Genomic DNA, 16,239 nt, shown 5'->3' with positions numbered 1-16,239 from the left:
ATGCACTAAATTTAGACTGCCCCCCCCCCCATGCAAAGTAATTATCACATGATAACTGGTTAATAGCACAATAAATTTAGACCAGCCATAGGTACAAAGTAAATATCGTACCATAAAAATGACATCCATCTTTGTTAGTGCTTGAAAATGTGTAACAACTCTATAGCTGGTTTCTGTCCAGCTTTAATTTGAACGTATAGCAGGGCCCTAATAAGTCACAACACTAGAATTGATAAAGAATAAAGGACTTAGCCTCAGAAGCAGTTTTATGTATTACTGATATTTGTGTTTTATTCCTAGGGTCCTTATCCTTTAGAACATGAGGTAGATCCTGACCTGATTAATGCAGGTAAAATCATGTTAACGAACTAAGTTTTCAGAAGATGCTTATAAATTATTGGCTTAAAATATCTGTGTCTAAGCATAGAGTATGTTACTTGTAAATCAAATGCCATTTGCATTGTTTAGTACCAATATATATTTTAGCGACTACTGCTATATTAGCTAGAGAAACTGGGTGTTTGTGCTGTTTGGCAGCTGGTTCTGGCAACTGAAGGAAGCTTGAGCCTTGCAGAAGCTAAGGGTCTTCTGAGCTATCTCAAAAGCCAGCGGATAATACAGGCATTAGTCTTGCATTGAGGTTAACTAGCACAGACCTCGTAGCATACTGGCAGTATGTCTACAGGTTTCCACTAGCACATCCCAATACTGCACTTGCATTGCCAGCTAATATTTTGGATTTTTTTTCATAGCAATAGAGATATCTTCTTTGGTGAATCATGTTAGCTAGTATAGGTAAATACTGAATAATAGCCAAATTAGATAAAGCACTGATGTCCAAACAACTCTCTAATTTAATAGTGCACTCCAGTGACTGCTCATTGACATGTGAGAATATTTGTTACCTGGATTAATTAATTGCTTCTGCTTATCATTATGTATGGGCTATCTTTTTTTTTTCCACCAGTCCTGAGCAATGACATCTTTGCAATAACCTTCACAGGATACTTGAACACTAAGGTTTCACCAATAGGCTATTGCTAAAATGCATCATGTGCAGTGTTGGAGTAAAAGGCCAGATTCACAAAGCATTTATGGATGCTTACAGATGTGGAAAAAAAACCTAACAGTGCCTGCCAAGCATAGTGCTTGCCCAGAAGAGGAATCGTGTCAGTTTGACCTGGCTTGCCTAGCATCTGTATAGCTCACGTGCATCAGCGGGGCTTTTGGGCACTTTTATGTACTAATTGATTGAATGGGCTGATTTAAAAAGCCTCACTGAAGCACACAAGCTATAGAGATGCTGTGGTGCTGAGTAATACTGACACAATTCCTCTTCTGCTAAAGTGCTGGGGTTTTTTGTTTGTTTTGGGGGGGGGCGGGGGGAGAGGAAGGTGGGGGTTCCACAGTTGTCAGCCTATGTGCCTAAATTTCTGTCACTGTACAAACCCAGAGGTGCTACTGTCTTAGTGGATCTGTCTATGTCAGAGTCTGTCTTTCACCTGCTATTGAATATAGTGGGATTCAAAAGCTAGACTTCCATGCCTCATTCTTGGGAGCTGCCTTCAGACAATGCCTAATACATGCAGACACCAATGAGCATAGCACAAAGCAAAACAGTCATTACTGCTTTCCTTCAAAAACTTACTAACAGTTTTGGTGGTGCTGATGGTACTTACCTACCTGCCTACATTATTATGTGCAGTAGAACCTGGATCACTCATATCCAGGTGGTCTACAACCTGTTTAATTTGCAGTGCATTGCTAAGAGAATCTGCTTAGTTGTTTGCTGCAGCTTTTACTTCAGAGAGGCTGCAACTACACGTGCACTTAACTGTGAGTAGACTAATTAGCTGAGGAGTAAAATGTTATCGTCTACACATGCAATGCTTTAAGGCTGCAGTAAACTAATTAATGCTGCCATAAAATAATACCGTCTGGGGCAGTGCTATCTTACAACAAAGTAATTATCTGCAGTTAATCACGTGTGTAGACACTGACCACAGGCATAAATTGCACTCAGTCAGTCGAGCCAGCAATGGGCCAGATCCTGCCCGCCACCTAGCAACATGGCTTCACACTTTGAGCACCCTTGTGCTGTCCCAGGCGCACGGGTAAACTCTCACCCCGGGAGTGGTTTGCTTTGGCTCATGCTTCAGAGTTTATTGCTTCAAATTAATTTTACATGTAGATGCACCCTGCTTGTTGCTTCTTTGTGCTCAAGACAGTGCTTGCAATTAATTTATGCTTGTTTGGTTTTATAAGTGCAGGAGTAAAAATAGTTCATCAAAACAACAATAAAACATATTGATTAGGATGAAAAAAAATCCTAAATTGATAATGATCATCTGGTATTTGAAGTGTTCTTTGAAAACCAACATGTAACTATAAAGCCTGGATGTAAAAAGAAAGATAAGACCTTGACAAGATATAAAAGGTTTAAGCATTTATGTGGGTATCAATAGTAGCTAGACTTATGTTAAATAGTAACAACAGTTTTGCAAGATGTATTAAATGTCATACTACCAACTAGATATCAGAATGTGATTCAGGGGGATTAACAAAGTAACTCAGATTTAACTATTATGGGATTCCTTCACCTTTGTTTGAAGAAGCATTGTGATTCCAGTCACTGCCAGATAAATGATTTAGGATTAGATGGCTTTCAGATATGATCCAGTAGGGCAGTTCTGTTCATTTCAATGTATTTCTCTCCCCTCTTTTTCAAGATGGTTTTATTTAGTTATAGGGTGAATGCTGCAGAGACATTTTAAATCAGCATGAAATGCATCATAAAATAAATCTGTGACAGGCTCAACTCCAATAAGGGACTTGGATACTTAAAAATTAGGCATAGCAGCACCTTACTGTTAGGCACCTGGGACCTTAAATAGAATCCAGGATCCTGTATATGGGGAATGTAATCACTTGGAGAGAAGGGAACACAAATGGGATGCTGACTCTGAAGCCTAGTAGTTACATCATTCACCTGGGAACGAGGAGTCCCAGATTATGATCCATATTCCAAGGACTGTTCCAGCAACTGCAGGAGTTGTATCCCAGGGGTCTCCCTTCTCATCTGTGTGCCTTGACCATTAAGATAGTCATTCTCCCTTTTGCTTCTTGCTGTGTCCCAATAAATTTTGAATTCCTTGCTGAATACCTTTAACAGGAGGGGTGGTGTGTGTCCTCAATGAGGATAGCTTATATCCTGATGGAAGATAGTAAATGTGGGTGTTGGAGCCCATCAGTGTGATGAGGACCTTGAACCTAGGTCTGTCATATCCTGAGGGAGTTCTTTAATCACCTGAGGCTCTTTCATGAAATGTGGGCTTTGCTACTAACCCTGTATACCTCCAACCACATTTTAAAAGAGAGTAGCCATAACTGCAGACTGTGTTGGGCCTCCTGAAGCAGTGCATGTTAGGCATGCTTTGAGAAAAAAAACAACTGGATCAGGGTGCTCAAGGGGCTTAGATGTTCCTCTGCCTAATCAGGTTAGAAAGGAAATGTGTGATGAACTGCTCAGACTGGGGTAGTTCTGGGCACATGCAGAGGCAGAACACTAGGTACCTAGGGGCCATTACTATCAGTGAGGGACGTGTCTCATGGATGTAGACATCTCCTAGGATGACTGTTCTGGATTTAGATGCTTCGGTTCTGCCTAATTCCTGTGTTTGGCACCTGACTCCTTTATTGGATCTAGCCCTAAATTATTCTGGGTAAATTGTTCAAAAGTAGCTAAGTCCCACTGACTAGAAAGCATCCAAAGTACTTTCAAATTTAAGATATAGGTGTTTGAACATTTCATTTAAATGATATGGAGTTATAAACTCTGAATGGCAAAAGTACAGGGTTTAAACTCATTCCAGCTCAAGTCATTGGGAAAACTCTTATTGGCTTGAGCAGAATCAAGCCCAGAATGTTTTTTTAACATTGATTTTGTCTAAATTTTGCAATGTGGGCATCAGAGTTAGGGTCCATTCCTCTGATTTCTTAAATACATAATATTTCTCTCTTAAATAAACTTGCTACACCCTTGTGTACATTAAGCCTTGATTTTTAAGTGGGGTTTTTTTCTAACCACAAACTATTCACTTTCCAAAATTCTTACATCATATAAAGTCTTTTTATTGTAATTTAAAGAGTGCTTGCTTCCTAGTATATCTTTTGACTTCGGTTATATGCATCCTAGGCCTCCCTGCCTGGTCCTCTCTGTATTTGTCCCTTGCCAAATTTCTCCCTGGGCTTTTACTGTCCCTAAGTTGCTGTTTACAGGGCGGTCTCTCTCTCTCTGCTTCTGTGTGTGACAGCTCAGGCTGTACTTCAAGTGCCCCATTTGGACCACTGATTTTAGCTTTACTTTTCTATTTGGTTTGCACAAAATCTAGTATTATTTGCCAAATGTTGCCAATGTTTACAATGAAGTAAACTCAAATAATGGAAACAGGACAACATCTCTCCTTTGCCTTAAGTCTTCCTTCTCTTTCTATTCTTCCTTTATTTTCCTCTGGCTTTTGCTTTCCTTCTATAGCATGGTTTGTTTCTCGTTAGCTGTCATCTTTCTCTGTCTTCTCTTTCAGTTTGTTTTTTCTGAACTATTTCAAACTTCGTTCCCTTCAATTGTTGGCAAACCCCAACATATTCTTCCCCATGGCTTCCCTAGGCTTTTCAGCACTTAATCCCAGTTTTTTCCTTTCCCATAGCCCTATCTGATGTCTCCCACTTAGCTTTTCACACCCAGCTCCATCATTCTACCCATAATAATAGTCATTTGTTTTAGACACCCCACCAGGCGCTGCCTAAGCAAAGCAAAAATATCTGCAGTGTTCTGCCTGGATAGAGGAAAGCTGCTAGGAGTGAGGAAGACAAGGTTCCTTGGGTGAATCTGATATCTTCTATTAGACCAACCCAAATAGTTGGAAAATAATTATTAAGCAAGCTTTCGGGTTCAAAAACCCTTCATCAGGCTAAGGAAGTTTCAGCAGTTGGTGTGTGCTCTTCCTGGATGGAATGAGAAGTAAAGAAGCCAGTGGAGTGAGGAAGGCAGCTTTGGGACAGGCCTAGTTAGATCCTTCACCCTTTCCATCTAATATTCAACTTGAGTGCTGTATAAGGCTTTGTGTGCTCTGGCTGAAGAGGACATCCCGAGGTCCCTTCCAACCCTAATTTCCTATGATAAATTTGCTCAGGCATCTTGAAGAGAATGGAGAGGACCAGTTCTGTCACCCATTATAAAAAGGTAGTGTTAGAGTGATGTAGCTGAAGAGGCAAGGATTTCTTAGGGTGAAGTTGGGAACAAAAATTCATAAACCGGCTGGATACTAACAACTAAGGACTTAACACTGATAATGGTTTCACAGCACATTATTACCTACCTGATATCTGAATTATTTCCAAACATGGAAGGTGAGAATGATCCTCTCGCCTTTTTGATAGGCCCTGATCTTTCACTAATTAGCTTCTTTTCTCTACTAATTATTTGTCTGTTACCTCTGGCAATTTGTCTCATATTCCTGACCACTCCTACAACTATTTCTTTCTTTGCTGTGCTGGCTTTTACTGCTCAGACCTGATGAAAAATGTCTTGCATTTGAAAGCTTCTTTAACACTATTCTAAGCTAAGCAGTTTGTCCAATAAAAAATATTGTACTAAAAAATCCTTACCTCAGCCATTAAAAAGTAATTTCCCATGCATGATTTTGCCACTCAAGATCATCTTTATTTTTAATCTGTTCTGTTTTATAAGACATTTTTCTTATCCTGTCAGGCAAATCATCCCTCAGTTTGTCTACAAAAGTCTAGTGAGGTTTATAATAAGCTTAACATCAAACCTCAGGGACAGTATCTGTAGGTGGCACCCTTCTCTGATTTGCATAGTACTGGCTATTCCAGTTTATACAGTGGCATCTGCTGCTTCTTATGCTACCTAATAATTCATCCTGCTTGGTTTTGTGTATAGCTGTCAATCTAATTCAGTCTCGCCCCCCCTCCCCCCCCCCCCCCCCCCAAATTCCAAAAAGTATAGCGCTAATAAAATATCACCAGAATCTGAAGGATTTTGACATAGTCTAGACCCTTTCCTATTGGGTAAATCATGTGGTGATGCTTCTGTAAATGTAATAACTTGATTTTCTTCTCCCCCCCTACAGGTAAAGAGACAGTGACTGTTCTTCCAGGTGCCTCCTATTTCTCTAGTGATGAATCATTTGCAATGATTAGAGGGTATGTAACCACCAAACCATTAATCTGTTACACTGTTGAACAGAATAAGCTGAGTCACTAACTAAACTCATTAGTATTACTTAGAGATACGATTAGCAGCTAACAATATGGAACACTGTCATGGATTTGCTCAGTAATAATTTACAGAAGGATTAGGTATGGGTACTGGAAATTGAAATATTCAATTTACTGTAACTAATAGATGCCCTAATGCTGTTTGCGTCTAACGTTACCTAGCTGTATATAACACATTTGTAACTATGCTTTTAGCAACTACTTTTTTGCCATTTTCCAAGGATCTAATACGGACCCACATACTCTGTACTCTTTACTTAGCTTGTAGTCCTCATTCTACCTTCCTGATGGAAATTCAGCATCTGCACCTGTTTTTGTTTGTTTTTCAGGGAAGAGGTTTGGTACAAACAAACACTAAACCATAATGGCTCTGAAAAGATAATCAGTGCATGCAAATATGTGAAGGAGTGCACTTAAGAATATGAGTTCAGAGCTGATTTACTCTGCATGCAATTAACCAAAGCCAGACCAAAATAATAATGTTTCCAAGGCTCAGTAGGTAGACAAAGAAACCTGTACTGATGCTTTGTCTTAAGAAAATAATAAGTACATGTAGAACAGGCAGAGCCCCCACTGCCTCTGCTCTGCATCACTGTCTAAGAAATGTTGGATCTATATATTGTGAAAAATCTATATGTGAAAAAAGGCTTGTAGATTTGTGGGTTATTTGATAGTGTGTTCTAATTATGGACTTTATTCTTTCACCAGAGGCCATATTGATTTGACAATGCTTGGAGCAATGCAAGTTTCCAAGTATGGTGATCTAGCCAACTGGATGATTCCTGTAAGTAGATATTTGAACCCCTGAAAGAAAGGGCTTACATTCAGAACAAGATAAATGTCTTTTTCAGTTAATTTTTTATAGTACTGTGTTTCTGAACATTTTATAGAAGTAGTGCAGTTTCTAAATGGATAGTGGACAGAGGGACAGGTGAAGAGGCAAGTGAGAAAAGATTCTTGAAAAACAACAATTAGCAGTGCCTCTGTCTCACCCTTTTTTAATGTTTGTTAAAACTGAACATTTCGGAAGCGGTGGAAACATTTGATAGTCAACTCATTGCACCAACCACACCATTTCTGTTTTAAAAAAATCTAGATTTCCTAGTGACACCAAGGGCTAGATCTTATTCCATCCTGTTTGAGTTTCTGAGAAACAGGCAAGGTGAAAGATGACTAGGTTATTCTGCCCACAGCTTTTGTGATTCAACCTTAAGGCTAAGATAACGGAGTGTTGCAAAAAGAGGTGTGCTAACATTTTGCAGGGACTTGGCAAGAATAGAACAGCATGCTATGCTGGCACCTAAGTTCATTTAGATACCCTGTGGGTTGGAATTGGATCTATCCTCATGTGTCGTACGATGTGCACTTTTTTTAAAAATCTAAAGCAAGAAGTAAAACAAACAAGAAAATTCTTTAGACACTGTAATCTAAACCAGACACATTAAGAGAAAATGCATGTGGTTTAAGAACAAGGCTCTTTTTCTTCAATATTGCCAAGTATTTAAAAACAGTTATGAGTCAGACCTCCCAAAAGTCTCCCAAAACAATGAGGTTTTTGAAATAATAAATATTAGTCTTTTATTTTTCCTTCTGGGATTTGAGGCTTTCAAGCTTTTTAAGCTTTTTCTCTTCTACCCCAAAGGGCAGACTTATTCTGGTGACAGCTGGGATTCTTACATAATCACCTGACTGCAGGAGCTGGTGCTTGAAAAGAGCATCAACAGTTGTTCAATTAGTAATAAAATCTAGAGACTTGACAATGTTTATTCCTTGTTTTGGGTTTTTTTTCAATGAGACGAGCCGCTTTTGATGACTCTTTACCATTTGCCTCATCTCTCAGAACCTCCATTAGACATTTAAAACCTCATAACCTATGAAAAGCTTGCAGCAAAACCAAGTGGTACCACAAACTTTGCATGTTTTGAACACAAAACCATAAGTCACAGTCAAGGTCATCTTGGGAGTTATTGGAGCTTAGTGATTCTTTTGATGAACATGGATGTCTCAGCATTTGTAACAGTTAGACCTGGTTTAGAAATTGGGTACATACTTTTTCATGAGCTCTCAGTGTAGCACCAATACTACAAAGGAGGAAAGGATGTCTAAAGAAAGATGACAGTACAGGCAGAAGCTAAAGAATATCATCCTACAGCAATCAGCCAAAAAACATACTTTTCTGATAAGTATGCAAGATGTTGCAGATTGAGAACTTAAGAAAGTAAGGAGGGGAAAGGAGTCTGAGGGCCTTAAAAAAGTTTGTCACCATACATGAAGGTTGCCAGTTTTGGTTGAACATAGATATTACAAAACACTGCATTTCAGGTAGATGGTTTAATACTTCTCTGATAAAACCCCTCGAGTAGGCACGATACCAGTTTTGCTTTCCTATACAGTGAATTATTGACAAACATTTATTCTTGAATTTCATGTCAGTCAGTAAGAAGCATAGCTTTTTGCAGCTAAAATGCTACTTCTCAGAAGAAAAGCTTGAATTTTTGCCTATTTCCAAGGGTACCAGACTGATAATTAGAAATGCTTCCAAGGCAAGTTGCTTCTATTGTTATGAAAAGCAAGATCAGAATAAATACTCCACTTAATATAAGCGTATAATTTAGGATGTTTCACTGTGGTTGGGAGGGTTTGTTTATTTCTTTATTTTTCGTGGCTTCACACTTGAACCTAATATGGGGGAGACACTATTGGCGCATCCTCATGAGTGGAAATGTGCATTTCCCTGGGGACAAATAGCAGTGGCACATACTTGTGCTTCTGCTAGTTGTCCCTGGGCATGTCCCTGCACGCTTGCTTTGCTGTGTGGCAAGTTGCCCAGGGTGGAGTAGGGGTGGCTGGGGCCAGCACCTGGACTGGCTCCAACAGCCTTACCTGTGGTCCTGGGGGCCTCCTGGGGCAACAGCAGCGGTGATCTGGGTGCATAGAGCCTGCCTGGCAGCCAGAGCATAGCTCTGGCTGGCCAGGCTCCAGTTTTTAGTGGTGCACGCTTCAGCCACATGCGTTGCTCCGCTTTTTTCTGCCCTGGCAAATGGATTGGCAAGCACTATATGTGTTTCCTGGCTAATCCCTGTCATGCATAAACTGTAATATTTACTTCAGATTACCTTTGTCTTTTCAAGACCCCAAATATCCCTAGAATCTTTAAGAAATTTCTCCTAAGCCAAGTTTGGAATGAGTTGTGTTTTTACTTGCCTCAGATACAAAAACCAGTCAGCAGCAGCAACAGTTCTTTTTCTGTTTCAACAGCAACAGTAATATTAATTCCTTGTGGAAAGGAGCATAAAGCTATGAGCATTGGAAATAAATCAAATTATATTTTTAGCCCAGTATGGTTCCTAATTTGAACTAAGATGACGTTAATAATTAGTTACCAAGTATCTTTATGTAAAAAAGGATCAAAGAGTTGAGGGGCTAAGACCAAGGTTGGTAAAATATTTGAGCTTGGGTGATATGTTTGCTATACTTATGTCTTAAAGAGTTCACATTCCCTTTTTAAACCTAAGCCTGTTACCAGATGCATGGTGTGGGTAAACGCTTATGACTGTAATCCTGTAGATGGATTGAGTAGGATATCTTTTCATTTATATAAGTTTCCAAACCATTTTTATTTTTACTTGGCATTGAAGAAGCACTCTTCTGTCAGAAGACATAATTTTCTCTGATTTGCAGCTGTTGGGACTCTTCATTACATAATGCAAAATGAAACACTTATTTACTTGTCAGTTTTCAAAAAACAACTTTGAATCTTTGCCCCCCTGCTGCTACTGCTGCTTTCACCACTGCAGCAGTGGGGGCCATAATTTAAGATGACTCTCTAATAATTAGATTCTATGCATGGAAGGTTATAAGAAATTAGTAATTTTCATATGTATAGAATCTAATTACTGGTGGGGGGGTCATCTTAAATTTGAGGTCACCTTGGATTTGGGGAAATGTGGTATTCCTTGTTTTGTGGGAGGTCAGCTGAAGGTTTCAAAAGTTAAAAAAAAATCTGAGTTCAAAGAACAAAAGGTCTAATTGGGTTTGAACAGCATTTATATTTGAAGTATAGTAGATGGAAATGATAGCAACATGAACTAGAGTTAGAGCTCGTGGCTCAGAGTAACCATAGTCACTGAAGCCTGTAAGAGTTCCAGAAATTGTGGAGATACGTGGCATCTTTACACGTGCACTGGGAGTGGGGAGCGCCAAGAACTGCTCTAATTCAACCACCTGCAGTGCCTTGTGCATTCAGCATCCTACGCTTCAAAATGGCAATGGGGGTCCTTTAACTAAAGCTCGTTCGACACCATTTTGAAATGTGGGGACACTGAATACATGAGGCGTGGAGGCTGCTGGAGCATGCCAATTAGTACGTTCCAGCAGACTTGATTAATTGTCTTTTCCAATGTACTGTAATTGCAGCATGTTGGAGCAGCATCCCCACACATCTACAGGCACCCATTAGGACTTATGGGCGAGGGGTACATCAGTCTGCAGTAAGAAATCATAGTCATGCTTAGAGCAAGTTTTTATAGCTGCATGGTCCCTCAGTATTAGCATATGTATTGCAATAAAACCAGGGATTAACATCTTGTCAGTGCGCTGAGCCCTGTCAAGCAGTTCTGAATGGTGTCAATTATATTTATATTTCAGTTTTATCCCTCAAGAAGATGGCTACTTGGTTTTGCTTTAACTTTTCTAGGTTTTTTGGTTTGTCACCTGTCCTAGTCTTGTGATGGTACCAGGAGACCATGAGATTGAGGATTTTGAAAAGGGGGCTGCAACCCTATTCAGGTGCCAGCCTATTCATCCTTTGTTGAGAAGGGTGGGGGGAAGCAGCCTGACAAAAAGGGTTTTTTTCTGTGGGCCCAGGCAGAGCCCCTTGGAAACTAGGGAGTGGTGGGACAGGGAGCAGAGAGTGTCCATGTCTGTACCACAGCAGTGTTGGGGGAGCCTAAGCCATGGCAGGTAACACCATTGCCATTCAGCATAATGCTCCATCCAGGGTACATTGTGCTTCTGCCTTGATCCCCTGCTGCTGCTGCTGCTTCAGGTGCTGCAGTAGATCTGGTGGGTACCATGTCGGAGGGAACTTGGAGGGGGGCACACTAGTTCCCACACAGCTGCTCCTCCCTCCACAATGAACAGCACTGTCCCTTCTGCAGCACGAATCGAGAGCAGGTGCAATCACCAGTTAATTTCTTTACTTCCAGATCATATAGGAAATTGTTATATAGTATCAGGCTTTGTACTATGTAGAACCCCACTGGAAATGCTTCCATTTGGTAATGATTTCTCATTGCTTATTTCATTTTGAAATCTCTTTCAGACAGCTCTTATCTGACATTCTGTAGGGTAATTTTTAATCGGAATGCCACGTGTTCCAAGTCAAATACCTAGGCAGCAACATTTATTAACCAACATTGATGAACATATCAAAAGAATTATGGTAGCAAATGTTACCATAGGGGCCAGACTGAATGGGGTTAGCCAAACTGTAGGTGTTTAAATATTTCTAGGTCTTATTCTAACTTCTGCTATAGATAAGATGATAAATCATCCTTATTAGGCAGTTTCACTGAGTGTTATATATCATTTTCATCACAAGATTTATGATGAATAATATATGGATCCATTTTTATTGGGAGAAGCTATCAGTCATGGGACCTTCAAATTCCATTTTATTATATTATTTTTCATTAGCTTTATATTTCCATTTAGTGTAATATTTTTACGTGCTATAAGCCTTTAGTTTCTCTGTTTGATGGTAATGCCATCATTTACTTCATAGGCAGGTACTAATCTGAAACCTTCAAGTTTTGAATAAGTACCATTGTGAAACTATTTTTTCTGTCCCTTAACAGCTTGATAACATTCAAGTACTGATGCTCAAGTTATGTGTTTGCTTGCATTCATAAAAATTAAAGGAAATCAAGTGGAAAGGAACATTAAAATAATTGCAGCCCTTTTTCACTAATTTTTAATAGAAGTGGGAATCCCAGGAGAATTTTGAGGTAAGAAGAGCAGCAAGACATCGTAAACACATTACAAAACAGACCTTGAGCTATTTTTCTGCTCAGATGTTTCTTCTTAACAAGTGATTTCAAAGGTTTATTTGGGGAGGTCTGTGCCTTGGGCAGCAGCAGCCCATGGCGTAGTGGCTAGATCACTGTCGCCACTGTCTGCAGTTGCTGTATTTGTGCCATTTGGACACCTGGGGCTTGTGCCCTGCTTCCCCCTGCCCTCCCTGCTTGCCCCCCTTAGTTAGATTGAATACTTGTTGATAGTCTTATTTCATAAAGCATGAAAGTTTATATTCTTGTTACTTTTCCATGTCTAGGGGTATCATCTTCACTGTCCTGTATCCAAAAAGATTTTTCTTGCTAGCAGGGCAATTTAGTTTGCCAAGTAAACTAATGACAATTTTCTGGTATGTAATGAAAATACAAAAGGAAACTGCAGCCCAGACCCTAGTTTCAGAAGCTCTACAAAACCTTTGGTGAACCTGGGTCACAGATGGCTCCCCCAGTGCCTGTCAGATCACAGTTGAAGCCTCCTGGTTGCCAGGGGACTCAGCACACCACTTCAGACAAGCTTTTCGGCAGCTGCTTTTTCTTAAAACTTCTTGATTCCTTTATAGTCAGGTCTATGGCTCCATTTGCCACTGAAACACAAGGCTCATTTTTTCCCCTTTTAAAACAGAGCTAAAAGTGCTTCTGCTGTTGCTGACATTTTATGTAGTGACCTAGACATACAAGCAGTTACTCAGGGTGCAGAAGAGAAATTCATTTCCTTCCCTTGCTAAGGGGATTCAAACCTACATGTCGCAGTAAAATGCCCTACCCCCAGGCTATTGGCTGCACTGGGTGTGATTATCTCCATCCCTTCTGATGAAGCTATGCCCCTGTGCAACAAAGAATTCAGAATTCATTGATCCAGAAAGAGGACATATGAGGAGGGGAGGAGATTTGGGCTCTGGTCCCAGCTCCCAGGACTTTGAATCATGAAACAGTCACTGGATAAAATACATGAACAATCCTGGGATCTTGGATCAGATTAGTAATAAAGCATAATTTTAAAGAGTTAGGTAAGTAACTACTAATGGAACAGTTTACCTTACACGATGCATTGTCTGGGCTCAGAAAGAAATGACATTTGTCATGTTATTGGCCCCTTGAAAGCTCTTTAAAGCTTTGCCCAAACAGAAGAGCACAGCTGCACAACCCTCTGTTTGTGGGGCAAATTAACCCTCATTGTATGAAGGTTCAAATGAAGATGCTGCTAAGTGGAGCAACTTCATTAATTTCCATCTGCTCTGACTGCAATAGCAGCCTGGCCCCAGCTGCTGTCTCTGGATGGAAGGGGGCAAAGGCAGGGGAGGGAGGTCCCTTTCGGGGTTTTCTTAGTCCCACTGGAATGGGGCGAGGATTGGAGACCCTTACCTTGGGGGTGGGGAGGGAGGGAGGGGGGCTCCAATCTACCTGCCCCCCCCCACTCCATTCCAGTGGGGCTGAGAACCCCAGAATGACTTACCTCCCCTGCCTTCTCCCTCCTCCCATCCAGAGACAGCAACAGAGCTGCGAAAGTCAGGGCAAAACCAGGGAAGGAGAGACAGGGGAAGAAGAGGAGCATAGGAAGATGCAGCTTGTCTCCCTGGATCAGCTCCAAATTGGAGCCAATCCTCCACCTTCCTGATCTAACAGCTAACGTCTGTTGGATCAGGAGGCTCAGTCTAACTCATTACTATTTCTATGAATCAGAGTCTGCGGCAATGCAGACATGTTCCAACTTATTTGACTCTTACGCTGTCAGTCATGGCTGAATTCCCAAATCCACCTGAGAGGAAGTTTCTCAGCTGTGTTATCAGTTCCCTGAGCTGTGGAAATTTTTGTGAGGTAGGACTTGCTTCATTAAATCCTGTTCTTTTAGACAATGGAAATATACAGAGGTTTCAATTTTAAAAGTTGACATTTGTCAGCAGTAATATCCATGCATTATTTGAGGTACTGCAGTTTTCAGTGTGGCAACTGTCAGTGCAGTAGCTGTTGATAAATTGTGACTTTTTTTTTTAAATTGAAGACCACTGTGTAATCTTTAAAGATGATGATAGACTCCTTTCTGCAGTTCATTTAATTCTCTACATTTCTAAACATCTCTACAAAGCATGGTAAATTTTTAAGTGAGCTACATTACCTTTGTGAAAAAGAAGTAGCAAGGAGTCTGATACTCTTTGACTAATGATGCTTTTGCATTTCTGAAACAGCCCCAAGCCATTAGATATCATGCTTTAAGAACAGAAGGGGGGAGGGGGAGATTATAAGTGATGAATAAGCCCTCTCAGGGATTCATTAATATTAATACCATAAATAGTGTTGCCACTGATAGGATGTAACAGCAAATGAACCATTGAACTGATAACTGAAATTCCCTGCAGCAAAAGATTGATGAATCTCAAAGAGTAATTGTAATGAAACTTTTGTGGCTTATATTTCAATAGATAAAAACTTCCAGCAGGTCAAAGTTTGGAGTATTATCATGCAGCATAGCCAGTGTGAAAGTAACATGCTGCCTGACACAGGTTGATCCTGATATAGTAATGCCCATTTGAAAGTTCCACAAGGCGAAGAAACAATATGAAAGAGCAAATTAACATGCATCATTTTGCACCCTTGTTGAGAGGCCTGACTGGTAAGGTTTGTGTCCTAGGCAGCTGCTGGGGGGAATGGGGGAAATGTTGGTGCAGGCTGCAGCCAGTATGTTAATGCAGCACCCTCTGGGTGCAGAGATCCTCTTGTGGCCCCTTCCTGCAGCTGCCCCAGCAATGACCAAGGCAGATGCTGCAGTTTGGGAGCTGCATAAACCCCCTGACTGCTGGCCATGCCGACACCTTCCCCTGCAGCAATGGCATCTCCTGAGCCATGTGAGGCTGACAGGGAGATTAATGCCATAAACCCCCTACTTGTCCCACTAGCAGGGTCAGCCCAACCCCTGAGTGATGCCAATCTCAGTCACCAGTGGCAAGGAACAACCACTGATTCTGCAGCACAGTAGGACAGCACCCCCTTTAAATCCACTCTGGCACCTCCTTTACATCAGTGCCTGGGGCTTGTCTCCCAGTTGCTCACTGCTAGCTATGCTATTGCCCTTGTTTTACACTCCCAGACTAGTATTTTAAGCATACGCACAAAGCACTAAGCGTAATGTGGCTAAAAAGCCTTTTTGTAGAACTGTACGAGTTCTGTACATAAAACTCTAGGTGTTCAAATTTTCCAGGATGGCATACACAGCTCTATTCCTCATTGACACTGTTAAACTATGAAAACTCATGACTAAGAACATTAACTCTGTCTCTGAATATTCTTCTGCTGTAATTTAAAATTTGTATTATGGGACCTAGTGCAAGACTTCAGTCAGGAAGAGAAGTATTATGTGAGGATCGCGTAAAAACAAATTCACACACACAAGCAGAAGGAAGAACTATTCATTTTTGTGAGTAACAATGACAGTTTTCAATTGTGCTTACCGCCCCTTTTGCCTCACAAGACCCAACAGTATTTTTAAGAAGGTGACAGCAATTATGAGCTGTTTTGTGTGGAATAGAGAACGGGAGGTGGCAAAGGGAGTCATTGTTTCTTTGTGCTGAGCCCCCACAACAGCAGGGCAGGATGCAAATGTAGTGTTCTCTGCATAGTCGTAGGCAGGAGGAGGCCTGACTGATATGTCTGGAGATGCACCATAGCATGAAGGTGACTCAGCCATTCTAGGAACGCATGTCTCTTTCTTACGTGCCACCTTCAGCCACAGGAGAGGTCAGTCCGTTGCTTCCTTTATTGGAACAGGATGGATTATTGCACAAGGTCCTTAGTCAAAGATCGGAGGTGCTGATAAACCATTTACGTGATATGTCAGGTATTTGAGGGACAGCTCTAAACTGGTTCCACTCTT

The 16,239-nt window shown here is 40.8% G+C and overlaps 1 protein-coding gene across 1 annotated transcript in view; it reads left to right on the top strand.

Annotated features, from left to right (window-relative positions):
• Positions 1-279: 279 nt before the first annotated feature.
• The window catches only part of LOC102377211 (succinyl-CoA:3-ketoacid coenzyme A transferase 1, mitochondrial-like), a 53,116-nt gene continuing 37,156 nt past the window's right edge, over positions 280-16,239 (top strand). Inside the window, exons 1-3 of the mRNA XM_006033466.2 lie at positions 280-349; positions 6,153-6,225; positions 7,009-7,084. Of these exons, the coding sequence (XP_006033528.2) occupies positions 6,215-6,225; positions 7,009-7,084 (87 nt within the window). The 5' untranslated portion in view covers positions 280-349; positions 6,153-6,214. The remainder of the gene's footprint in view (positions 350-6,152; positions 6,226-7,008; positions 7,085-16,239) is intronic.

This window comes from Alligator sinensis, unplaced genomic scaffold (genome assembly GCF_000455745.1).
Source record: "Alligator sinensis unplaced genomic scaffold, ASM45574v1 scaffold667_1, whole genome shotgun sequence".
NCBI lineage: Eukaryota > Metazoa > Chordata > Crocodylia > Alligatoridae > Alligator > Alligator sinensis.
The sequence above is the reverse complement of the archived record's forward strand: the minus strand, read 5'-3'. Positions and strand labels throughout refer to the sequence as shown.